The sequence below is a fragment of the Loxodonta africana genome, chromosome 19 (assembly GCF_030014295.1).
Source record: "Loxodonta africana isolate mLoxAfr1 chromosome 19, mLoxAfr1.hap2, whole genome shotgun sequence".
NCBI lineage: Eukaryota > Metazoa > Chordata > Mammalia > Proboscidea > Elephantidae > Loxodonta > Loxodonta africana.
This window is the reverse complement of record NC_087360.1, coordinates 61,875,647-61,901,433: the sequence shown is the minus strand read 5'-3', so window position 1 is coordinate 61,901,433 and position 25,787 is coordinate 61,875,647. Positions and strand designations below refer to the sequence as shown.

Sequence of the window (25,787 nt, the reverse complement as noted above, 5' to 3'; positions counted from 1 at the left end):
ATGCTGCGGATGTTTTGCAGGCTGACAGTCCCGAAGACATGCACAGCTGGATTAAGGAGATTGGGGCAGCTGTCCAGGCCCTCAGATGCCACCCCAGAGTAAGTCACTTCCTATCTATTGCACGGTTAGTGTCAGCTTAGAGATGAATTCTCCTTGAGTGGGCATGTCTTATTTGGTGATGTAGGCAAGCAGCCCCGTCCCTGGATGCAGCTGAAGCCCCAAACTGTCGTGTTTGTTTTTCTCGTTCTACTGATTCGGGCCCAAGTTTTTATTTTCTGTTTTTTGGTTATGGGAGGAGGTGAGGTAGGTTTAGGTAGAGATGCAGAGTCTTTGATGTGTCCTGCAAGTCTCACTGGCCGGCAGATCTTGACACCAAGGTCAGACACACCTGGAGTAAATTCTGATGAATGTGTTTGATTTATGTAGACGAGGGTCGCTGGGCTCACAGGGTGGTATCCTGGGTTGGTGCTTTTCCTGGGGCTCTGAGGGTAAACAGTGTCAGGCAAAAAAAAAAAAAAAAAAAAAATCCATTACTTTTCTTTGCCTCTTTATTTTTCCAGGAAATGTCCTTTTCTAGATCGATTTCTTTGACTCGACCTGGAAGCTCCAACCTCTCAGGTGTGCCGAACTCTATTGTGTACAGAGGGCGGCCACCTGTGGAAGAGAAAAAACCCCTCTGCAAAGCCCCTTCTGCGGCCTCCTCCTGGCAACCCTGGACACCTGTCCCCCAGGCCAGGGAAAAGCCGCTTCCAGCTGAAGAGACACCCGAGGACTCTTTGTTCACACCTCGACTTGGGGAGAGCAAAACTGCTGGAGTGTTGCTGAGCTCCCGGATAAGGCATAGATCGGAGCCCCAGCACCCTAAGGAAAAACCATTCATGTTCAACCTTGATGATGAAAATATACGGACCTCTGATGTGTGACAAGGCACAGGGCCATGGGAGGGAGGGAGGAGTCAAGAGAAGGAGGCCATGAACTGGTTTCTCTACCTTGTTGGGGGACACTCAGAGGCACTCATATTCCTGTGGATTCTCTGTGGGAGGGGCCCATCCTGCAGGCATTTTTTTTTTTTTTTTAAATATCAATGCAGAGTATTTAATTTGGGAAAATCAGTAGGTTAGACCTGTAGATATGCTCAGTAGAGAGCAGGTTGCCTCTCACTGACTAATTCCAAGGTCTTCCTGGTGAGGGGTTATTTTAATACCTCCTTTCCAGAGGAGGTTGGGAGTCCAATTTCACCCCTAACCAGATTTTATTTCCTTGTCTTTGTTTTTGTTTCTTCATTTGGTTTTCAGGCCAGGTCCCAGCTCTTAGGCCAGTCATCTGGTTTTATCCTATTCCTGTTTATTGGCCGAAGTTTGACTGTGAAATAGGAGGGGGTGGTTACTGACCCCACTGAAACGAGGTGGTAGGGTCAGTGGGAGACTCAGCTTGACTGGGATCCATTCTGAGGGAGGTCTCAAAGCCTGAGGGGCAGGGCTAGAAGGTGCCCCTCAGAATGTCTACTTGGGCAGACCCCCCCAGGGGACCTCAAAAGGGAAGAGAAAGGTACCTTTTGTCAGGTATGGGGAATAATTCAACCCTAGTACATCATCAACAGTTTCAGAAATTACTTTTGTTCACTTCTAGATGCTCTTTTCTTTTCTAGAAGTCCAAATACTGTAGAGTCCTCATTGGGATGTGAGTGACAGACCTACCCACCCAGTTTCTGTGTCAGGCCCCAAGGATGGGTTTATCAGTGTTAAGTGTTATGGTTGTTGAGAACATGGATTGTGTGGAAGGCTGATGAGTGTGTGATCAGTCACATGTGTGATAAGTGAGATCTCTTAGTTCAGAATTTTACATTAGCTCTAAAGCAGGTGCTGTGAAGAGATGGATTATAGGTTGTCCAGTTAAGCTTTTTTGGTCCATGTTTTCCAGGCAGGAGAAAAGATCTATTTTAGCAAAGATTATCTTGAATCCTTGCCTCACAGCTCTTCTCTATATGGGCCATTATTAGTCTAATTTTAATTAGTCTGTATTTTATATCCTGGTAGATTGGCTTTCTTTTTATTCTTTGTGTTGCCTTTTGAATGAAATCTTGTGCGCTTGCATGATCTAACCCTATAATCTCATGTGGTTCCATGTATTTAACAGTTAAGAGATACAAAGGTCATCTTGAGAGAGATTTATTTTTTAATAAAATAGAAACTGAGTCTTGAAACATTGACTTAGAGATGATGAGTTGCTGGCTAGCGATTTGCCAGGTAGAAGAGCATAGGAGATTTGAGTTTCCCACCTAAATTTTAGGATATGCCTTCTTCCATTTGACGGGAAGATACTATTTTCTGTGTCCGTGGAAGAATTTGTCCATCCAGTTTATGTGAGAAATTGCAACCAGGAACTTACTGGGGTTCCCTATAGGGAGAGAGACCTTAGCGCATTTCTGTCTATAATTTTACCAGCTAGATCAATCATATTTTTAAATTAGAAATTAATGACTAGAAGAAGAGACTAAAGGAAACACTTATCTATATAAATTCCCTCTTCTTGTGTCCACATTTAGTATAGAGGCTGAAAACACTTGGTCAGAAAATTCTTAGTAGCTTGAGAGGAATCTTCTTATCCTTCTTTTAGGCTGTATCATATTGATGTCTATGTCACGTTGAGAACTTTTCTTGATACTACTGCATTGGCACTATCCTTAATTTAATGATCCTGGTATCAAAAAGGGAAAGCTACTGCTGAGTCAGTCAGTCTCTCTTCTACAGATTCTAGTATACTTTTTTTTTTTTTGTCAGAAATGCTTAGTTTGTGAATTATTTAATTATGTGTGATTGAGATTACAATAAACTTTGAGTAGCCTGATTTCAAGAAGCCATTCCATATTCTTAAAGCCCCTTGCCTCTGGTTTTACCTTCAAATTTTCTTCAAGAAAAACCTTTGGGCTTGGCAAAGAATTACACGGTATGTGATGTTGAACTAGTGAAAATAAATTAGGAACTTTTGCTATCTCTCCAAACATTCATTGATTTATGGCAGTGTCATCTTTTGGGATTTAAGCTATGAAAAATCTTTTTTAATATACTCTCTGCTAGATTACTGCTAAATTAATTGGCTATTTATAGTAAGCTGATGTTTCATATTCAGTAAAGTCTATTTTGCAACTGTGTGAAATTAAGCAGACTTATAAATCCAGATTGTATTATCTTGATAGAGGGGAAACAAGGACTCTAACTGGCAAATACTTGGGAATTTCAAATGGCAGCATTGTTAATGTAATTACAACATCAAACATAATTATCTTCAGTGAAGCCGTCTAAAAGCGTTCACGTTCCCAAACCTGATTTCAGAATTCCTTTTTTTGCCCATGTTTTTCACCTTCTGGCTAGTTTCACACCGCACCTGTTAATGTCAGTACACATTAGCCAGAGATGCTGCCTATACAATCAAAGCACTTGGTTTTAAATGGAACCAAATGGGAAAAATAGAGTGGGTATGCAGTACAGGTTAGCAATTAAATGCATGGGCTCTGGAGTAAATCTGAGTTAACAATAAAAAGGAGTCAGAAAAAGTACTGCAGTTTCTTCATGGAGTAAAAACCTTCACTGAGCTGGGCTGTTTCCATAAGGCTTTTGAGCTGGTTCTTGACCCATCACGTATAATAGTATTTCAGGTGGTCTTCTCTATAGTTGAACTATTTACCAGCCACCACTCTTGAAAGCGTTGAAGGACTTGCTTACTCAAAGTCAGTTGATGGTTGGTAAACATAGTTGGCTCTTTGCATTCTGGAAACCCTGGTGGCGTAGTGGTTAAGTACTACGCTGCTAACCAATAGGTTGGCGGTTGAAATCCACCAGATGCTCTTTGGAAACCCTATGGGGCAGTTCTACTCTGACCTGTAGGGTCACTATGAGTCAGAATCGACTGGATGGCAGTGGGTTTGGTTTTGGTTTTTTTTTCTTTGCATTCTGTGAGATGTCACAAGAGTTCTGTTAAGCAGTACATTGTGTAGAGAGCTCTCAGGTCAAAATCCTGGATTTGCACACCTATTTCTGAGTAGAATGATGAGCTCTGGTGAGAAAGAGTAGATTTAAGGTTCAGTGTCTCTGCGCACTTGAAACAAAGGGGTTTTTCCTTCCACACTCTGATACGGGGTAAAATGACCCAGTGAATAAATAGCAGATTAAGTCTTTGAGCAGTGGGATTTGATAACGTTTGTTCTCACAGTTAATCAGATAACAAACAGGCACATGGAGGTAACAGCACTTTAAAAATTGAGTTTCCCAAATCAACTCCGTTTATAAACTTTGAACGTGTCAGAAATGGACCGGCTTATTAAACATTTGCTACCGGCATCACTTTTTTTTTTTCCCTATTCAGTTTTTCTCTCTTGTCTGCGTTACTGCCTGCAGCAGTCAACTACAGTCTCCCGCTAGAGTTTGAATAAAGCTTATGTCCGGCAAAAACATACCGTTTGAACCCCTCTCCCGCTGCTTGTGATGGTGTGGCATGATTCTGTGTTTTGAACCAGTCCGCTTCAGCTGTGAAATGCACTCGCCCTAAGCACTGAGCTGAGTGCATGGAAACTGTTATGCTTCTCATTTTATGTGATCTCCTAATTGGTGTGTAGCAAAAAATAATTTTCTAAAACTGTTTTGTTGCTTGTTTTGTAATAAAACCATGTGAAATACTGAAATATATATGGTTGTGTGTCTTCCTAACGCTGACCTCTGTCCGTGGGTGGGTGATCAGTCTGTTCTCATGATTGGTTTTATGGACTTCCTGCTCAGGCTAGGGCTACGGTTCTCCCTTTATTGCCTGGGGGTGGGCCTGGCCCCGGGGCAGAAGCAGGGGGACATAGCTGGGTGGGGGTGTGAGGGGCGTGTGAGGGGCGTGTGTGTGTGTGTGTGTGTGTGTGAGAAGCAGGGGGACATAGCTGGGTGGGGGTGTGAGGGGCGTGTGTGTGTGTGTGTGTGTGTGTGTGTGTGTGTGTGTGTGTGTGTGTGGAGAGGTCTGCCAGACTCTGCCCCTTAAATCAGGGAATTGGCGGAGGCGACACCCTGTTCAGAGGGACTGTTGCTCTTTTTTAGAGCTGTTGCGGGTAGAGTGAAATAACTGGAAAGGTGGAAGGGAAGAAGGAAAGGAGCAAGATTCCTAGACCTCAGCGGCGGCCAGCTGGGCTCAGGCACTTCCTCCCGACGTGGTTGCTGCTGCCCCCGGTGCCTGTACACAGCGTCGAGGCTAGGAGATTCAGGACCTCGCTTCCCTGCCCCGCGGCTCCGATGCGCTGCCCCCCTGCTGCCCACCTGCCTTGCGGGGGTGATTCCGGTGCTGGACCACTGCCGCTGTTGCCGCGTCTGCGCCGCGGCCGAGGGCGAGGCCTGCGACGGGGCGCGCGGACGTCCCTGCGCGTTGGGCATGCCGTGCCGCGCGCCGTTCAGACGCGAGGGCCTCGGCGGCGCGTGGCTCGGCACTTGCGGCTGCCCAGCGGCGGGCGCACCTACCCCAGCCTGTGCGCGCTCCGCGCCGAGAACCGCGCCGTGCGTCCCCGCGGCGCGCTCCCGGCCGTGGCGGTGCAGAAGGGAGGCCGCCGGGACCCAGGCGAGCGGAAAGCCGCGCGGGCTCCCGGGGAACACTTTTTCGAAGTTTCTTAAGGAGCGTAAATAAATATTACCCTATTTCAGTCTCAGAGCTGACCGCGGGGTCCTCCCTGAGGCTCTATTTGCCTCCAGTTTTTGTTCCTGATTTTCATTACTCCTGATAGGTGCTTCTTTACTGGTTCCCACGTGGTTTCTTTCCTTTTTCCTCTCCACACTATTTGAATGCCCTCTTCCCTTAAAAAAAAAAAAAAAAAAAGCTTTTTTTCCAACGAGGGATGACAGGTCTGGCCCCTGTGAAGCATATCTTTACGGAACCGCAGTGAATAAATAGGCGAAGAGACAGAAGAGAGGGAAAATGGAGAGGGAGGGAGGAGAGAGGGACTGAAACGTTTTAGATACGACACTGATATGGTAAGGGAGCGAGGGTTCCCACCGCCCACAAGAGTGGAGCATTTCTTCACAGGGATCCGAAGGGCAGGCTGGCTCAGGAACAAGGACGACTTCATCGCCGCTGTGGTGGAGAAGGTGGCGCCATCTGTGGTTCACTTGGAGCTGCTCTTCAGGTTAAGGAGGTAGGAGGAGGACGCCAGCTACCACAGCTGTTTCTGGGTGCCTACCCTGCTCTCTGGAAAACCTGGTGGCGTAGTGGTTAAGTGTTAACGGCTGCTAAGCAATGGTTGGCAGTTTGAAGCCACCAGGCGCTCCTTGGAAATTCTATGCGGCAGTTCTACTCTGTCCTATAGGGTTTTCATGAGTCGGAATCGACTCGACAGCAACGGGACGGGACCCTGCTCTCCGCCCTGCGCGACTGCGTTGTAAGCATCATTTAATCTTAACTGCAGTGAGGAAATCCAGGCGCAAAGAGGTTGAATAACCTGTTCCAGGTCGTTTCGCCCAAGAGCTGAGGCACAGGGATTCTGACTTCCAAATCTGGGCTACTCTTCTGCCCGTGGGTGGCTGGTGTTTCTCCCTCATCTCTCGCAGACAGAACTTAGTCAGATGTAAGAGCTAGAAGTCACTTTATTGGTGGTCTTGTCCAGCCCCTTTGTTTGCATGGAAGGAAACTCAGACCCAGAAAGGGGGATTCATTTGCCTATGTCACACCAAGAAAAGAGACCAAACCCGTTGCCATGGAGTCGATTTCGACTTATAGTGACCCTGTGGGACAGAGTAGGACTGCCCCATAGGGTTTCTAAGGAGCAGCTGGAGGATTTGAACTGCCAGCCTTTTGGTCAGCAGCCAAGCTCTTAACCACTGTGCCACCAGGGCTCCCCTATGTCACAAGGACAGTTAATAGTGAAATCTAAACCAGAACCCAGACCTTTGGACTCCCTCCTTGCTTTGGTCCTCGACACTGTGTCATCAGGCCCCCTTTTGCCTGTAGTATTATGATGAGGTTAGGCTTCTTTGAAGAAGAGGGCCTGCAGGTTTCTGTACTGACCAGCTCCAAAGAAGGGGGGATGTCCCTGGAAACGTAAAGCTGGAACCAGCTTTCAATGTCTTGCACTCTAGAACAAGAGACAGCAGGGCACTGTACATGGCAGAGCCCATTTACATAAGGGGAAATGAAAACACAAACAGGGAAGAGGAAAATGTCTGAGAAAACCGTGACAGAGGTGTGTTTAATAAATATGAAGTCCCTCTGATTTCCCTGGCCTTTGCTTTAACGCTGTTGTCTTGCTGAGACAGGTCACCTCTCAGCACTATGGACATTCCTACACGCAGTGGCTTTGGGTTCATAGTATCTGAGGATGGGCTCATTGTTACCGACGCTCATTTCCTTACTAAGCCGCAGTGGATCCAGGTGGAGCTCCAGAATGGGGGCCAGTATGAAGCCACTGTCAAGGACATTGACTATAAGCTGGACCTTGCTTTGATTAAGACCGAGCCAAATGTGAGTATTTGAGGGCTGAATCAGAGTCTGGATACTTGGGGAATTTTATCAATTTGCTGATATTTTCTCCTTCATCCCACCCCCACACTATCTTTTCTACCCCGTAAATGCTTTTTTTTGTTTGTTTGTTTCCTTTCTTTGGTGTTCTTTACTTATTATTAACATATTTTTGGTTAATTTTCTTCCATGCTTATCTGTACTTTGATAACAATTTCCAGAAGTTTTTTTTTCTCCTTCAAGTCCTTCTTCAGTAGATGCTGTTTCTGGGAAACGAATTTCTCTGCTTCCAATATTATACCAGAATCATTTTAATTTCTCAATTATTGTAAATTCTCAAAGCTGGTAAGGAATACATTTTTTTCCTTCAAATTTTATTTATTTTGTTGTTGTTGTTAATATAGACAGCAAAACATACATCAGTTCAATAGTTTCTACATGTACAGTTTAGTGGCAGTGATTATATTCTTTGAGTTGTACAACCATTCACACCTTCCTTTTCTGAGTTCTTGCTCAACCATTAACATAAACTCAGTGCCCCCGTAAGGATCCTGTCTAATCTTTTGAGTTGTTGTTGATTTAATCCCATACAGATAGCTCAAGGCAGACCTTTTTTACTAGTTAAGTTAAACTATTGTTCGGTTTTAAGATGACTTCAGGGGGTATTTTTCATTTAAAGTTTAAAGACTATCTCAGGGCAACAGTTTCAGGGGTTCATCTACCTTCCATGGCTATAGAAAGTCTAGAGTCAAGGAGAATTTTAAATTCTGTTGTACATCTTCCCCGTTTTGATCAGGATTCTTATATGGGATCTCTGATCAAAATGCCCAGTAATGGTAGCTGGGCACCATCCAGTTTTTCTGGTCTTACAGTAAAAGAGGCTATTAGCCATGTGTTCCATTTCATCCTATTCCTGACCAGTGGTGTCACTAGGGGAGTGCAGGGGGTGCAGACCACACCGGGTGACACTTCAGAGGGGTTGACACCAAAATGACTATAAAATTTTTGTACAGAGTTTCAGCAGAAATTTATTTTTTATAAAAATATCCTCATAGTTAATAAAAATATTTTTCATAAGCCCAGTTTACATGTATCAGTATACCTACAAGGCTAAAACTCTATGCTCATTTACTTTTTGAACCTTCTAATGTGCTCTGGTCAGAGATGTCGTTATTACCCAATGACAAGGACACTACGAATCATGTAGTTTCATCCGCATGCATTACAAGTATGCACTGTTGGTGTTTTTATGTTTTATGTCGGCTTTTCTGGTGTTTTAGCTACAATATTGTAAGTAGTCAGCATGGTCTGGTATAGGAGGAGGCCCATGGACGGGGTGACACCAACCCTGGTGACACCACTGTTCCTGACTCTTCTTCCTCCATTGTTGCTCCAGGTGAATAGAGACCAATTGTTGTACCTTGAACAGCCACCTGCAAGCTTTTAAGACCCCAGGCACTAGGCAACAAACTAGGAGGTAGAACAGAAGCACTGAACACGTTATTAGGCCAATTAACTGGGATGTTCATGAAATCCCGACCCTAAACCTCCAAAACAAGGAACAAAATCCCTTGAGGTGTTTGTTGTACACAAGCAGTCTCAGCAGAGGAATACTTTTTTTTGTTTGTTTTTGTCATGTTTTCTTTATTATATATGCCAACCCCAGTTTTGTGTCTGTATTGAGAGATGATTTATGTCCTTTGGGTTGTAATTTTAAAGCAAAAACTGGATTTTGTTGTCATATATGTAATTAAAAAATTTTTTTATTTACAGTAAATTCTGTAAGAGATGGAACTTGACAGAAATGCTTTGTTTTTTTCAGGTCTTGAAAGTTTTCTGCCTTTGACAGGGTGCAGTCTTACCACTTTTCTGTTGCTCATTTAATGGAACATATTTGAGTTTTCCTTCTCTGACAGGTTTCCGGTTTATACAGGTTCTGGCTTTCTCAGGTTTTACTGTATTTTGTTGTTGAGAATATACACACCAAAACATACAACAATTAAACAGTTTCTACATGTATAATTCAGTGGCGCTGATTACATTCTTTGATTTGTGCAGCCATTTTCACCCTCCTTTTCTGAGTTGTTCCTCCAGCATTTACCGAAACTCACTGCCCCCTGAGGTTCCTATCTAATCTTTTGAATTGCTGTTGTTTCCGTATAAAAACCTGTTGCCATTGAGTCGATTCTGACTCACAGAGATGCTGCAGGACAGAGTAGAACTGCCCCGTAGGCTTTCCAAGGAGCAGCTAGTGGATTTGAACTCCCGACCTTTTGGTTAGCAGCCAAAAGTTTAACTGCTGTACCACCAGGACTTCTTGATCCCATATAGATAGCTCTTTAAAGAGCACAATGCTCAAGGCAGATATTTTTTACTAGTTAAGCTAAACTACTGTTTGATTTTAAGAAGACTTCAGCTAAGGAATACTCTGAGGTCCTTGCTAAGCTAAGTGTGGCTTCACATCAGCACTGTCGACATCATCTGAGAGCTTTGCAGAAATGCAGGGTCTCAGGCCCCACCAAGACTGACTGAATCAGAATCCATATTTTAATAAGAGCCCCAGATTATTTGTGTGCACATTAAAGATTGAGAAGCACCATTCTGGATGATCTCCTTTCTGTCGTTACTTGTTAACTGTGACTGTAAACTTTTGAGCTGGAATGGTACTAAGTAAACTGGTAATGTCAGATTCTGTTCATTAGTTACTGCATTGGTGGTTAACTTATAGGCGTTTCTACAAAAATCATTTCAGATCTTAGAGATGATACTGATCACCTTAACTAGTGAGAGTTTGTAGCTGGAATTTGAGAAAGAAGCATACGGCAGTGGTAGAATGTGTGTGGGTAGGTGATTCTTAGATTATAAGTGCCAAAATGATAGATATTATGTCATATATGTATTATACACAAATTTGGTTGATTTATTCTTGATCTGTTCATCCTGTCTTCCTTATTCTCCCTCACCCATGTACAGACTGACCTTCCTGTATTGCTGCTGGGAAAATCATCTGACCTTCAGGCTGGAGAGTTTGTGGTGGCCTTGGGCAGCCCATATTGTCTGCAGAACACGGTGACAGCAGGAATTGTCAGCAGCACACAGAGAGGGGCAAAGAGCTGGGGCTGAATGATTCAGACATGGATTATATCCAGACTGATGCCATAATTAATGTAAGTCACTTAGGAGGGCCATACTCAGCCCGTAAGATACTGACAGTACAATGAGAAGAAAACCTCAGTGATCTCTTTTTCCCTTTGGCCTTTTGGGGATCCAGAGTTCAGTTAGATCCTTAAAGAGGTATAGAATGCCCCGTTGTTAGAGTTCTGCCTGTTTGATGGGATAACTGGGATCCATGATATTGGGTGGTCTCTCAGGGTATGTCAGAGAGGTCCACTGCTGTGGTGGTCCTTTTGCTGCTGTTCTAGGCCTACACTGACTTTGGTATTGGTGATGGTGGGGACACAATTTTGCATGCCTTGGAGGAATAGGGGTTCACTAGAGCAGGCTGGGAAATCCTGGTGGTGTAGTGGTTAAGTGCTACGGCTGCTAACCAAGAGGTCGGCAGTTTGAATCTGCCAGGCACTCCTTGGGAACTCTATGGGGCAGTTCTGCTCTGTCCTATGGGGTTGCTATGAGTTGGAATTGACTTGACAGCTGTGGGTAGAACAGGCTGCTTTTGGTAAATTTTAGGAATTAAGTATAAATGACGAGAAATGCATTTATTAACCTTACTGATGGTTTTCTTTTTTAATTTACCTTTTCAGCATGGGAACTCTGGGGGGCCTCTGGTGAACTTGGTGAGTGGCCACTTTCCTTGTTGCTTCATGTCTTTTCCTAACTTTCAAAAACTTTACAAATTTTCTGATGCACACATGGCTGTTGCTCCTATGTAGAGATTTGTGGAACGAGGCTTTCCTATTCTTTTTTAATAACTTTTATTAAGCTTCAAGTGAACGTTTACAAATCCAATCAGTCTGTCACATATAAGTTTACATACATCTTACTCCCTACTCCCACTTGCTCTCCCCCTCTTGAGTCAGCTCTTTCAGTCTCTCCTTTCTTGACAATTTTGCCGGCTTCCCTCTCTCTCTATCCTCCCATCCCCCCTCCAGACAAGAGTTGCCAACACAATCTCGAGTGTCCACCTGATATCATTAGCTCACTCTTCATCAGCGTCTCTCTCCCACCCGCTGACCAGTCCCTTTCATTTCTGATGAGTTGTCTTCGGGGATGGTTCCTGTCCTGTGTCAACTGAAGGTCTGGGGAGCATGGCCGTCGGGATTCCTCCAGTCTCAGTCAGACCATTAAGTTTGGTCTTTTTATAAGAATTTGGGGTCTGTATCCCACTGATCTCCTGCTCCCTCAGGGGTCCTCTGCTGTGCTCCCTGTCAGGGCAGTCATCGATTGTGGCCGGGCACCAACTAGTTCTTCTGGTCTCAGGATGATGTAGGTCTCTGGTTCATGTGGCCCTTTCTGTCTCTTGGGCTCTTAGTTGTCGTGTGGCCTTGGTGTTCTTCATTTTCCTTTGCTCCAGGTGGGTTGAGACCAATTGCTGCATCTTAGATGGCCGCTTGTTAGCATTTAAGACCTCAGACACCACATTTCAAAGTGGGATGCAGAATGATTTCATAATAGAATTATTTTGCCAATTGACTTAGAAGTCCCCGCAAACCATGTTCCCCAGACCCCCGCACTTGCTCCGCTGACCTTTGAAGCATTCATTTTATCCCGGAAACTTCTTTGCTTTTGGTCCAGTCCAATTGAGCTGAACTTCCATGTATTGAGTGTTGTCTTTCCCTTCACCTAAAGCAGTTCTTATCTACTGATTAATCAATAAAAAACCCTTCTTGCACCCTCCCTCCCTCCCCGCCTCGTAACCACAAAAGTATGTGTTCTTCTCAGGTTTACTATTTCTCAAGATCTTATAATAGTGGTCTTATACAATATTTGTCCTTTTGCCTCTGACTAATTTCGCTCAGCATAACGCCTTCCAGGTTCCTCCATGTTATGAAATGTTTCAGAGATTCGTCACTGTTTTTTATCGATGCGTAGTATTCCATTGTGTGAATATACCACAATTTATTTACCCATTCATCCGTAGATGGACACCTTGGTTGCTTCCAAATTTTGCTATTGTAAACAGAGCTGCAATAAACATGGGTGTGCATATATCTGTTTGTATGAAGGCTCTTGTATCTCTAGGGTATATTCCTAGGAGTGGGATTTCTGGGTTGTATGGTAGTTCTATTTCTAACTGTTTAAGATAACGCCAGATGGATTTCCAAAGTGGTTGTACCATTTTACATTCCCACCAGCAGTGTATGAGAGTTCCAATCTCTCCGCAGCCTCTCCAACATTTATTATTTTGTGTTTTTTGGATTAATGCCAGCCTTGCTGGTGTGAGATGGAATCTCATCGTAGTTTTAATTTGCATTTCTCTAATGGCTAATGATCGAGAGCATTTTCTCATGTATCTGTTGGCTGCCTGAATATCTTCTTTAGTGAAATGTGTGTTCATATCCTTTGCCCACTTCTTGATTGGGTTGTTTGTCTTTTTGTGGTTGAGTTTTGACAGAATCATGTAGATTTTAGAGATCAGGCGCTGGTCGGAGATGTCATAGCTGAAAATTCTTTCCCAGTCTGTAGGTGGTCTTTTTACTCTTTTGGTGAAGTCTTTAGATGAGCATAGGTGTTTGATTTTTAGGAGCTCCCAGTTATCGGGTTTCTCTTCATCATTTTTGGTAATGTTTTGTATTCTGTTTATACCTTGTATTAGGGCTCCTAATGTTGTCCCAATTTTTTCTTCCATGATCTTTATCGTTTTAGTCTTTATGTTTAGGTCTTTGATCCACTTGGAGTTAGTTTTTGTGCATGGTGTGAGGTATGGGTCCTGTTTCATTTTTGTGCAAATGGATATCCAGTTATGCCAGCACCATTTGTTAAAAAGGCTATCTTTTCCCCAGTTAATTGACACTGGTCCTTTGTCAAATATCAGCTGCTCATACGTGGATGGATCTATGTCTGGGTTCTCAATTCTGTTCCATTGGTCTATGTGTCTGTTGTTGTACCAATACCAGGCTGTTTTGACTACTGTGGCTGTATAGTAGGTTCTGAAGTCAGGTAAGGTGAGGCCTCCCACTTTCTTCTTCTTTTTCAGTAGTGCTTTGCTTATCCGGGGCTTCTTTCCCTTCCATATGAAATTGGTGATTTGTTTCTCTATCCCCTTAAAATATGACATTGGAATTTGGATCGGAAGTGCGTTAAATGTATAGATGGCTTTTGGTAGAATAGACATTTTTACTATGTTAAGTCTTCCTATCCGTGAGCAGGGTATGTTTTTCCACTTAAGTATGTCCTTTTGAATTTCTTGTAGTAGAGCTTTGTAGTTTTCTTTGTATAGGTCTTTTACATCCTTGGTAAGATTTATTCCTAAGTATCTTATCTTCTTGGGGGCTACTGTGAATGGTATTGATTTGGTTATTTCCTCTTCGGTGTTCTTTTTGTCGATGTAGAGGAATCCAAGTGATTTTTGTATGTTTATTTTATAACCTGAGACTCTGCCAAACTCTTCTATTAGTTTCAGTAGTTTTCTGGAGGATTCCTTAGGGTTTTCTGTGTATATAATCATGTCATCTGCAAATAGTGATAACTTTACTTCTTCCTTGCCAATCCGGATACCTTTTATTTCTTTGTCTAGCCTAATTGCCCTGGCTAGGACTTCTAGCACAATGTTGAATAAGAGCGGTGATAAAGGGCATCCTTGTCTGGTTCCCGTTCTCAAGGGAAATGCTTTCAGGTTCTCTCCATTTAGAGTGATATTGGCTGTTGGCTTTGCATAAAAAAAAATTATTATGTTGAAGAATTTTCCTTCAATTCCTATTTTGGTAAGAGTTTTTATCATGAATGGGTGTTGGACTTTGTCAAATGCCTTTTCTGCATCTATTGATAAGATCATGTGGTTTTTGTCTTTTGTTTTATTTATGTGATGGATTACATTAATGGTTTTTCTGATATTAAACCAGCCTTGCATACCTGGTATAAATCCCACTTGATCAGGGTGAATTATTTTTTTGATGTGTTGTTGGATTCTGTTGGCTAGAATTTTGTTGAGGATTTTTGCATCAATGTTCATGAGGGATATAGGTCTATAATTTTCTTTTTTTGTAATGTCTTTACCTGGTTTTGGTATCAGGGAGATGGTGGCTTCATAGAATGAGTTGGGTAGTATTCTGTCATTTTCTATGCTTTGGAATATCTTTAGTAGTAGTGGTGTTAACTCTTCTCTGAAAGTTTGGTAGAACTCTGCAGTGAAGCCGTCCGGGCCAGGGCTTTTTTTTGTTGGGAGTTTTTTGATTACCGTTTCAATCTCTTTTTTTGTTAGGGGTCTATTTAGTTGTTCTACTTCTGAATGTGTTAGTTGAGGTAGGTAGTGTTTTTCCAGGAATTCATCCATTTCTTCTAGGTTTTCAAATTTGTTAGAGTACAATTTTTCATAATAATCTGAAATGATTCTTTTAATTTCATTTGGTTCTGTTGTGATGTGGTCCTTCTCATTTCTTATTTGGGTTATTTGTTTCCTTTCCTGTATTTCTTTAGTCAGTCTAGCCAATGGTTTATCAATTTTGTTAATTTTTTCAAAGAACCAGCTTTTGGCTTTGTTAAGTCTTTCAATTGTTTTTCTGTTCTCTAATTCATTTAGTTCAGCTCTACTTTTTATTATTTGTTTTCTTCTGGTGCCTGATGGATTCTTTTGTTGCTCACTTTCTATTTGTTCAAGTTGTAGGGACAGTTCTCTGATTTTGGCTCTTTCTTCTTTTTGTATGTGTGCATTTATTGATATAAATTGGCCTCTGAGCACTGCTTTTGCTGTGTCCCAGAGGTTTTGATAGGAAGTATTTTCATTCTCGTTGCTTTCTATGAATTTCCTTATTCCCTCCTTGATGCCTTCTATAACCCAGTCTTTTTTCAGGAGGGTATTGTTCATTTTCCAAGTATTTGATTTCTTTTCCCTAGTTTTTCTGTTATTGATCTCTAGTTTTATTGCCTTGTGGTCTGAGAAGATGCTTTGTAATATTTCGATGTTTTGGACTCTGCAAAGGTTTGTTTTATGACCTAATATGTGGTCTATTCTAGAGAATGTTCCATGTGCGCTAGAAAAAAAAGTATATTTTGCAGCAGTTGGGTGGAGAGTTCTGTATAAGTCAATGAGGTCAAGTTGGTTGATTGTTGTAATTAGATCTTCCGTGTCTCTGTTGAGCTTCTTACTGGATGTCCTGTCCTTCTCCGAAAGTGGTGTGTTGAAGTCTCCTACTATAATTGTGGAGGTATCTATCTCGCTTTTCAATTCTGTTAAAATTTGATTTATGTATCTTGCAGCCCTGTCATTGGGTGCATAAATATTTAATATGGTTATGTCTTCCTGATCAATTGTCCCTTTTATCATTATATAGTGTCCTTCTTTATCCTTTGTGGTGGATTTAAGTCTAAAGTCTATTTTGTCAGAAATTAATATTGCTACTCCTCTTCTTTTTTGCTTATTGTTTGCTTGATATACTTTTTTCCATCCTTTGAGTTTTAGTTTGTTTGTGTCTCTAAGTCTAAGGTGTGTCTCTTGTAGGCAGCATATAGATGGATCGTGTTTCTTTATCCAGTCTGTGACTCTCTGTCTCTTTATTGGTGCATTTAGTCCATTTACATTCAGGGTAATTATAGATAAATAAGTTTTTAGTGCTGTCATTTTGATGCCTTTTTATGTGTGTTGTTGACAATTTCATTTTTCCACATACTTTTTTGTGCTGAGGCGTTTTTCGTAGTAAATTGTGAGATCCTCATTTTCATAGTGCTTGACTTTATGTTAGTTGAGTCGTTACGTTTTTCTTGGTTTTTATCTTGAGTTATAGAGTTGTTATACCTTTTTGTGGTTACCTTATTATTTACCCCATTTTTCTAAGTAAAAACCTAACTTGTATTGTTCTATATCGCCTTGTATCACTCTCCATATGGCAGTTCAATGCCTCCTGTTTTTAGTCCCTCTTTTTGATTATTGTGATCTTTTACCTATTGACTTCCATGATTCCCTGTTATGTGTATTTATTTATTTTTTTTAATTAATCTTAATTTGTTTGTTTTTGTGATTTCCCTATTTGAGTTGATATCAGGACGTTCTGTTTTGTGACCTTGTGTTGTGCTGATATCTGATATTATTGGTTCTCTGACCAAACAATATCCTTTAGTATTTCTTGTAGCTTTGGTTTGGTTTTTGCAAATTCTCTAAACTTGTGTTTGTCTGTAAATATCTTAATTTCGCCTTCATATTTCAGAGAGAGTTTTGCTGGATATATGATCCTTGGCTGGCAGTTTTTCTCCTTCAGTGTTCTGTATATGTCGTCCCATTCCCTTCTTGCCTGCATGGTTTCTGCTGAGTAGTCAGAACATATTCTTATTGATTCTCCCTTGAAGGAAACCTTTCTTTTCTCCCTGGCTGCCTTTAAAATTTTCTGTTTATCTTTGGTTTTGGTGAGTTTGATGATAATATGTCTTGGTGTTTTTCTTTTTGGATCAATCTTAAATGGGGTTCGATGAGCATCTTGGATAGATATCCTTTCGTCTTTCATGATGTCAGGGAAGTTTTCTGTCAGGAGTTCTTCAACTATTTTCTCTGTGTTTTCTGTCCCCCCTCCCTGTTCTGGGACTCCAATCACCCGCAGGTTATCCTTCTTGATAGAGTCCCACATAATTCTTAGGGTTTCTTCATTTTTTTAAATTCTTTTATCTGATTTTTTTTCAGCTATGTTGGTGTTGATTCCCTGGTCCTCCAGATGTCCCAGTCTGCATTCTAATTGCTCGAGTCTGCTCCTCTGACTTCCTAGTGCGTTGTCTAATTCTGTTATTTTATTGTTAATCTTTTGGATTTCTACATGTTGTCTCTCTATGGATTCTTGCAACTTATTAATTTTTCCAGTATGTTCTTGAATAATCTTTTTGAGTTCTTCAACAGTTTTATCAGTGTGTTCCTTGGCTTTTTCTGCAGTTATCCTAATTTCATTTGTGATATCATTAAGCATTCTGTAAAGTAGTTTTTTATATTCTGTATCTGATAATTCCAAGATTGTATCTTCATTTGGGAAAGATTTTGATTCTTTTGTTTGGGGGGTTGGAGAAGCTGTCATGGTCTGCTTCTTTAAGTGGTTTGATATGGATTGTTGTCTCCGAGCCATCACTGGGAAACTAGTTTTTCCAGAAAATCCGCTAAAAAAAAAATGCAGTCAGATCCCTATCAGAGTTCTCCCTCTGGCTCAGGCTATTCAGATGTTAATGAAGCCGCCTGCATCCAGTCCAAATCCCTGCAGGACGGTTCCCCGGCTTGGACGTTGCTCTTTCTGCTCCAAGACCAGTCACTGCCTCCCGGGGACTTCTCCTACCGGCTGCATCCCACGCCGCCCGTGGAACCGGCTGGTCCCCCTCCCGGGGTTAGTTCAGGGGGGTGGAGCAGCTCTCTGTGCTTGTGCCGTACCTGACTGGTACGCTGGCTCCAGGCTCTGGAAACAAACGCTGCTTCCCCGTATTAGTTCGTTCTCCGTCTCTAAATCTGTGTTTGTTGTTCAGGGTTCGTAGATTGTTATGTATGTGATCGATTCACTTGTTTTTCCGTGTCTTTGTTGTAAGAGGGATCCGAGGTAGCGTCTGCCTAGTCCGCCATCTTGGCTCCGCCTCGGCTTTCCTATTCTTGGATCTTAAATAAGTGGTTAGTAAAAATTTAAGATCTGTGATGGATTTATCATCCTGGCGTGTGATTTCATCCAACTGAGAGCCACTAGGGTTCTGGCTTCCTGTGAAGTTTTTCTCTCCTACATGATTTCTGTTTTCATTGGGTAGTTACCAAAGTCCTGGGTATCAAATCCAGATTTATGAGAAATGATCAATTGTACCATATAATGTAGACCCTTGCAGACCCCCTGCTGCTACATGTGAAGAACTAACTCTTAACCAAAAATGCTAATTGCATGATATGCCTTGTCCAGCTTTTTAGTCTTAACCTGCTTGTAGGTGAGAAAAAAAGCCAAAACAACCATCCGTTGCTCTGTCATGTATTTTACACTTCAACTTTTATCCAGCTTCTCTGGTGGAAATGCCAGGGTTTCTAGTTGTCCAACACAAGTGAAAACATAAGGGAGCGCAATGATGTTTGACATTATCTGTGATAATGCTGAGTCCCTCTGAGCTGTTGTTTCTGGTTCCTCTTTGAAAATTACGCTTGTGTTTAGGAAGATGAGTTGTGTGTGAAATTACAGAGTGTTTTTGTTTATTACATGTAATTTTTTGTACCTGCCTTCCCCATTAGACCATGAGTATACTAGAGTTGGAATGAAATGCATAGTGTCAGGCCACACCTCAGACCTACCTCTTCCGTTACCTATCAAAGTAATGGGTAAAGGCTGATGAAGTACTTAAAGAGGAAAATGTTTCCCACTTAGCAGATCTTTGTTCCCTAATACCAGTTTTGCTAATTCTTCTGAACAGTTACATTGAAGTGTTGCAGGAATTCAACAGCTTCTTTGCCTTTTCCATCTTCAGTTTTAGTTTTATTTAAGTAATAAAAAGGCAAACACTTTGTTCTTTCATTTGTGTCGACATACAAACTGGCTCCCTTAAAAAAATAATACTTGTTTTTGTTGTTGAAAATGTACACGCAAAACATACATCGATTCAACAGTTTATACAGGTACAATTCAGTGATACTGATTACATCCTTTCTGGTGTGCAACCATTCTCACCCTCCTTTTGTGAATCCTTCCTCCCCCATTAAGATAAACTCACTGCCTCCTAAATTTCTTCTCCAGCCTATAGAGTTGCTGTTGTCCATTTGATCCGCTGTTAGTTCTTTGAAAGAGCACAATGCTCAAGGCAGACATTCTTTACAAATTAAGGTAAAGCTAAAGTATTGTTTGGCTTAAAGACAACTTGGGGGGGTTTACTTGGTTTAAAGTTTAAAAAGGCTGAAACATTATTTCAGGGCATTCAGACTCTATGGCTCCAGAAAGTCTAGATTCCCTAAGAATTTGATGTGGTTCACCTTCAAAATCAGTGTAATTTAGAGAAAGAAAAAAATGAGCTTGACATTAAAAAAGAAATGCCTCGGCAACCTTGATCTTCTGACTTTTGCACTCCTCAGGTCCCCTCTCCCAGCCCTATAACGTGACATCCTGTAGCCCTTCTGTATTCTCACTCTACATGACTAGCTTCACACCTTCCTTTACTTGTTCTGGTTTTGCACTGATCAGTTTGCACACAACTCGTTGACTGAATGTCTCATCCTGTTCCAGGATGGTGATGTGATTGGCATAAATACACTGAAGTTGACAGCAGGGATCTCTTTTGCAATTCCCTCAGATCGAATTCGACAGTTCTTGGAAGAGTTCTATGAGCGCCAGTTGAAAGCTGAGAGGGTTAGGCTTTTTTGATACCTCTTGTGTTTCACAAAGGTCCTCAGGTGGTGTAAGTGGTTTGCAAGTGGCTACTAACCTAAAGGTTGGCAGTTTGAACCCACCCAGTGGTGCTGTGGAAGAGAGGCCTGGCAACCTGCTTCTGTAAAGATGGTTGTTGTTAATTGCCATCGAGTCTGCTCTGACTCATGACGACCCTGTGTGTGCAGAGTAGGACTGGGCTCCAGAGGGTTTTCAAGGCTGTGACTTTCCACCAGGCGTCTCTTCTGAGGTGCCTCTGGGTGGGTTCAAACCACCAGCCTTTTGGCTAATAGTTGAGTGCTTAACAGTCTGTACCTGTAAAGATTACAGCCCATGGAGTAAAGAAAACCCTGTGGAGCAATTCTGCTGTGTAACACATGGGGTCGCTATGAGTCAGAATCGACTCAACGGCAACAGGTTTTTTGTGTTTTATAGACGTACTCAATCTTTTGTAAAGGAGACGGTTAATTGAATTCTCTAAAGTACTGGGTCACTTGTGCCCAGCTCCTCTAATGCTGGTTTGGGGTGCAAAATTGGTGGATTAGGCACAAAAACCAAGCATGAGTTGAACCCAGGATTATCTGGTTTAACCTACTATAGAAATGAAAACTCCTGGGCTGGAGGTGGAGGTGGTGGGTGGGAAGAGTGTATGTGTTAATGACAAAGGTTTTTCTGAAGCAAGTATCTCATGGCTGACAGCCTGAAAGGGCAGCTATACTAGTTGGGATATTGTGTGACTTGGGTGGCTTTTAATCTATGCTAAAAGGAAAGAAGTTTTTGTTGTTAGGGACATGATAATTCTCCTTTCTTCTAGGAAAGGTTCTTTCACAGAAGAAATACCTGAGTCTGCAAATGTTGCCCCTCACTATGAAGTAAGTGTGCACTTAAATATGTCTGGGTTGTTTTTCAGAAGCAAAAGCCATAGCTGGACAGTCTTAAGAGGGCAGCTAGCCCGTTTGGACTACAGGTAGGTACTCTTGTAACTGTAGGCCCTACTTGTCATAGCGTATGTACCTGCCTCTGCTTGCGCCAGCATTAACTATGCTTTTCAGCAGCCTCTTTCACTATGACTATGTTTTATAATGTCCAATGGTTCTAGGCTCCTGCACAGAGAATCACACCACCCCCAGGGAAGAATAATTGTCATTGGCTTGATGCAATCCTCATTGGCTATTGAGCAGGACAGATAAGGGTTCTACTAACACTTAGAGGCTTTTATGATGGCTCAGGTGGACTAATTAATTGTGCCTCTTAACCTTATGAGAAGGTTCTCTTAATTTCTCTTAGCCTTCTGCAAGAATTGAAAAGGCAGGATCCAGATTTCCCTGATGTGAGTTCAGGGGTTTTGTATATGAAGTGATTCAAGGAACAGCTGCTGAAAGGTAAGAGAAGTGCGAGACTTTGCCCGGCCTCCTATGTTCTTTCTAGATGGGTGCCCTGGTAACCGTCTGTAGGATCTAGACTTATGCTTCCAAGTCTGGTGGCCACTGCTCACGTGTGGCTATTGAGCACTTGGAATGAGCCTAGTGCAACTGAGTTTTAAATTTTATTTAATTTTTCTTAATTTCAATTTCAAAAATGGGAACAGAGTGAAGTATTTTTTCATTGTACACAACTTCACTGATTTGGAAGGGCTGCATTTCACTTTAATCACTGCATCGTGGAAGATGTTATATAGTAACACATCCAGCAGGTATGTTGTTTCTAGTGGCTTTCAAAGACTTACATGAAATGGAATGTAAAATGCCTCATTAGTAATTTTTAAATGTATATTACATATTGAAATGATAATATTTTGGATATAATGAGTTAAATAAGATAATTTCACTTGTTTCTTTTTACTTTTTTAAATGTGGCTACTGGAAAATTTAAAATTACATATGTGGCTTGCATTTTATCTCTGTTGGACAGAGTTGATTTAGACTCGTGCATTTGTAAGGGCTTTATTTTTTTGGATGGGGATGGTTCTCTGTAGCTCAAGAAGAGTTCATGATATGATAGCATAAGTTTAATTTTGGTAGGAATTCCCAAATCTAGCCTTTTTGATACCTTAGTTATTATCAGAAGAATCAAGAGGGCTGGAGACCCATTTTTGTAGTTATAGCCAAAGTTTTTAGTACATTTAAATATTTTTAAGCACTTTTCCATTAAACTTGGATGACAGTACCAGAGACGAGCACTAATACCTATTGCTGTCAAGTTGATTCCGACTGCTAGCGACCCTATAGGACAGAGTAGAATTGCCCTGTAGGTTTTCAAGGCTGTAAATCTGTATGGAAGCAGTTTGCCACATCTTTCTCCTATGGAGCCACTGGTGGGTTTGAACCACTGACCTTCTGGCTAGTAGCCAAGTGTTTAACCACTGTGCCACCAGGGATCCTTCCGAAGAGCCCTAAGAACTGTGAAGTGAAGCAAAGGCTAGAGCAGCCCAGAAGACGGTTCTTCAGCTAATTTTACTGATGTTTTGAGACATTTATACTAAGTAAAGAGGTGGCTTGTCCTATAGATATTATTTTCTTGGGTCTGTCGTCTTGTACTTCTACAATATCCCTCACTCATTGTTTTTGTTTCTTAAGAGCGCAGTAATCTGTTTAGATTATGTTAATTAACTCCTTTTCAAGGGGGAAAGAAATCATAGGGTACTAACTGTTCAGAATAACTGATAGGTCTCATGTTACTAAATGTGGCTTGTCACAGGCTTTTCCAGACTTTTCTGGTTAGTGTCCTCCCCCACTTCCTTATTTTTAACTTCTGGTTCAAGGCCAAAAGTATTTCTTTCAGCTCTTTAAGCCCTTGCTTCTCAAAATGTGGTCTGTAGCCCGGCAGCATTAGCGTCACCTGGAGCCTGTTAGAAAAGGAGACTCACACGCCTCACCCTACATCCGCTAAATCAAAACTGCATTTTTAACAAGCTCCCCAGGTGATTTGTATGCACATCAAAATGTAAGCATTACTGCTCAAAACCACTGATAAACAGATTCATTCTTTCTTTCATCACGTATACCTAATAATAATAATTACATTCCTAATAGCTGACACTTATTAAGCACTCAGGTACCACTTTAGGTGTTTTATACAGTCCTGTGAACACCCAACAGTCTTATGATGTAGATATTATTTTACAGAGGAAGTAGCCATGGTACAGAGAAGTTAATTACTGTGTAGAGTTTCACAATCAGTCAGAGAGCAGAGATGTGCTTCAGCTTCTGCTCTTAACCCCCGTATTACCCTGCTTCTCTTGTTTCCAAGTGGAAACCCTGGTGGTATAGTGGTTAAGTGCTTAGCTACTAACCAAAGGGTCACCAGTTCAAATTTGCCAGGCTCTCTTTGGAAACGCTACAGGGAAGTTCTGCTCTGCCCTGTAGGGTCACGATGAGTCAGAATCTACTCGATGGCAAAGGGTTTTTTTTTTTTTTTTTCTGAGGGGCGGAGGGATTTACTGGCAAGATGGAGTTTCAAGTCAGAAAGACCCAGGATCAAATTTTACAAATATGGGGCTGCTGTAAGATGGGCTGTGAAATCCCCTGGAGCACAATAATCCTATTTCCCATTATAAAATTACTATCCTATTAGAATCATGTGTAAGAAGGTTACTCCTTCCATACAGTGGATTTGGTTTGGAATGGGGAGTTTAGCTTCTAATCTCACTAATCTCCAGCACACCCTGGGTTTTACAAGCAAAAGACAACAGTCCAGACAATATTTTCACCAGATGGTTATACTACAAGTTACTTAACGCTTCTGTACCACAACTGCTTCCACTGTAAAATAATACCTATGGCATAAGGCTATTATTATTATTATTTGGTGGGGGTGCACACCATCCCAAGTCATCTACCTGAGCTGTCCTTGTTCTAAAAGTTTCTCCTGCTTTTAGTTAGTTCTACACTCAAACTTCTCTTCACATTCTGTTGCTTTAAACCCCATTTCTCCAATCTGTTTATCAACTGCACATATACTGATACTCCTGCCACATTATTATTCTTTCTTGGGCCCCCCCATTTCTCTTAGTATTTCCTGGAGTCATTTAATTTGATGGTTTCTTTTACAGTGTATTGTCACCTTAAAGACAAATTATCAGCATGGTTACATATTTATTGTGTTTCGTATTTGGAGCTGGTTTGTTTCTAGAATATATATTCTATGTGAGGTAAATCTATTGGAGACTGAATGTAATCACAGCTTTGGGGGAAATGAGCCTAAAACCAGAGCCCTAAACATTTAGACTTACAAAGTTTAGACAGATCTATAGTGCAGCTCAACACAGTCTCCAGTTCTGTAAACTATGAGTGAAGATGGGGCAAGAAAGTGGGCTGTCAAAATCAAACTGATCAGAGTATAACCGTCTGAGGGAAAATGTATTGTTTGGACTGTTCACTTTTGCTTCTAAGACCTGGGGTGTGTTTGAGGTTAATAGAGGCCAGTGATTAATAAACTCCCTGTTCCAAACCAAATCCATTGTATGGGAAGAGTCAATTATTTACACACGATTCTGGTAGGGTAGTCACTTATGAAGGTAAATAGGATTGTTGTGCTCCAGGTGATTTCACAGCACATGTTAAAATAGCTCTTTATATTTAGAAGAATTGAGTACTATCTCTGGCTTCCTGGTTTGTATGCTTAATGCCAGCAAAATAGTGCCAAAAGAGATGGACATAAAATTCTAGGTGGGGATAAGCTTTTCTTCTCGTTTCATGGTCTTTTTATTTTTCTTCCTCCCAGCTCTGGGTTGAGAGACCACGATGTAATTGTCAGCATAAATGGGCAACCTGTTACCACTACAACTGATGTTACTGAAGCTGTTAAGGGCAATGATTCCCTTTCCATCGTGGTTTGTTGGAGAAGTCCAACTTTGATCCTGACAGTCGTACCTGAAATAATCAATTGAGCATCTTGCTTTAAAGAGAGATGATCTAACAAAACCAAAGCTGTATTCCCTGGTTGGTACAGAAGGTATGCCAAGGATGGCAAGGTGTTTTCGGCGCTCTTTTTTACAAAGAAAAATAAATGCTTTAAAATACACCCACATGTTCAGGGATCATTAGGTTGGGGGTGTGGTACTGCTGCTGAAAAGCCTGACTAAGCAGAATGGAAGGATGTGGTGCCAGGAAGTCTGGGAAGCTGATAAAATTGTATTTAAAGATAAACAATGGGAAAACAGGCCTAGTTCCTAATTTAACTTGGAGAGAGGGGCTTCAGTATTTTAAAATTCCTCTATTGCCGCAAACTCAATATAACACATACATACAAATAGATCTACCTACCAAATATTAAGAAACATCCAGAATTCAGAGTGCAAGGGAAATAAAGTTTTTAATAATATTCCTTTACTCAAGTCAGTTTTTCAGGTTGTATCCCGTGTGACCAGCATTTGTGTTTACAGAGGACAAGCATCTTTTTAGAAGTTGAATTGAAACTGGCAATAGCAGATGGCTACACTGGACTATTACTTATGATTCTTAAGTTATCATCCATCATTCCAGCAATGGAAACAACTTTGGTCTCCAATAGCTTTTCTGACTGTGGGAAGGGCTTGTGCTATAAAACAGCTTTTTTAATAACTTGCAGACTTTTAGCTTTTTTACCCATCTCTTCCTCCTGGTAACATTAGTGATATCATGTCTCAAAGCTGCCAAAGTCTTTTTTTAAAGGAAAAGAGCTTTTGATGGGGTTTGTGAATATTCTTAGGGAGTTTAAAAAAAAAAAAAGTATAAGATAAGGCAAGACTTATGACTTAAAGTAAAATATTATGTTGAGAAATATTTTTTAAGTTCTGTTTTCCAGGCTTCTGTTAGAGGTAAGATTTTTTTTTTTTTTTAATATGGCAGCCTTGAGCCCCCTTAAATTCCATAC

The 25,787-nt window shown here is 41.4% G+C and overlaps 2 protein-coding genes across 7 annotated transcripts in view; both read left to right on the top strand.

The window, feature by feature from the left end:
• The window catches only part of PLEKHA2 (pleckstrin homology domain containing A2), an 83,887-nt gene extending 79,205 nt beyond the window's left edge, over positions 1–4,682 (top strand). For all 6 annotated transcript variants that reach the window (XM_064272795.1, XM_064272797.1, XM_064272796.1 and 3 more), the window contains 2 exons: positions 21–98; positions 561–4,682. In XM_064272795.1, the coding sequence (XP_064128865.1) occupies positions 21–98; positions 561–923 (441 nt within the window). In that variant the 3' untranslated portion in view covers positions 924–4,682. The remainder of the gene's footprint in view (positions 1–20; positions 99–560) is intronic.
• HTRA4 (HtrA serine peptidase 4) lies at positions 3,478–25,235 on the top strand. The gene is given in 13 exon segments (XM_064271942.1): positions 3,478–3,488; positions 5,106–5,467; positions 5,470–5,583; positions 6,046–6,154; positions 7,272–7,476; positions 10,447–10,573; positions 10,576–10,640; positions 11,235–11,267; positions 19,794–19,906; positions 20,747–20,806; positions 21,222–21,277; positions 21,280–21,316; positions 24,657–25,235. Coding segments are annotated over 13 exon segments (1,458 nt in total). The 3' UTR covers positions 24,823–25,235.
• Positions 25,236–25,787: the final 552 nt, after the last annotated feature.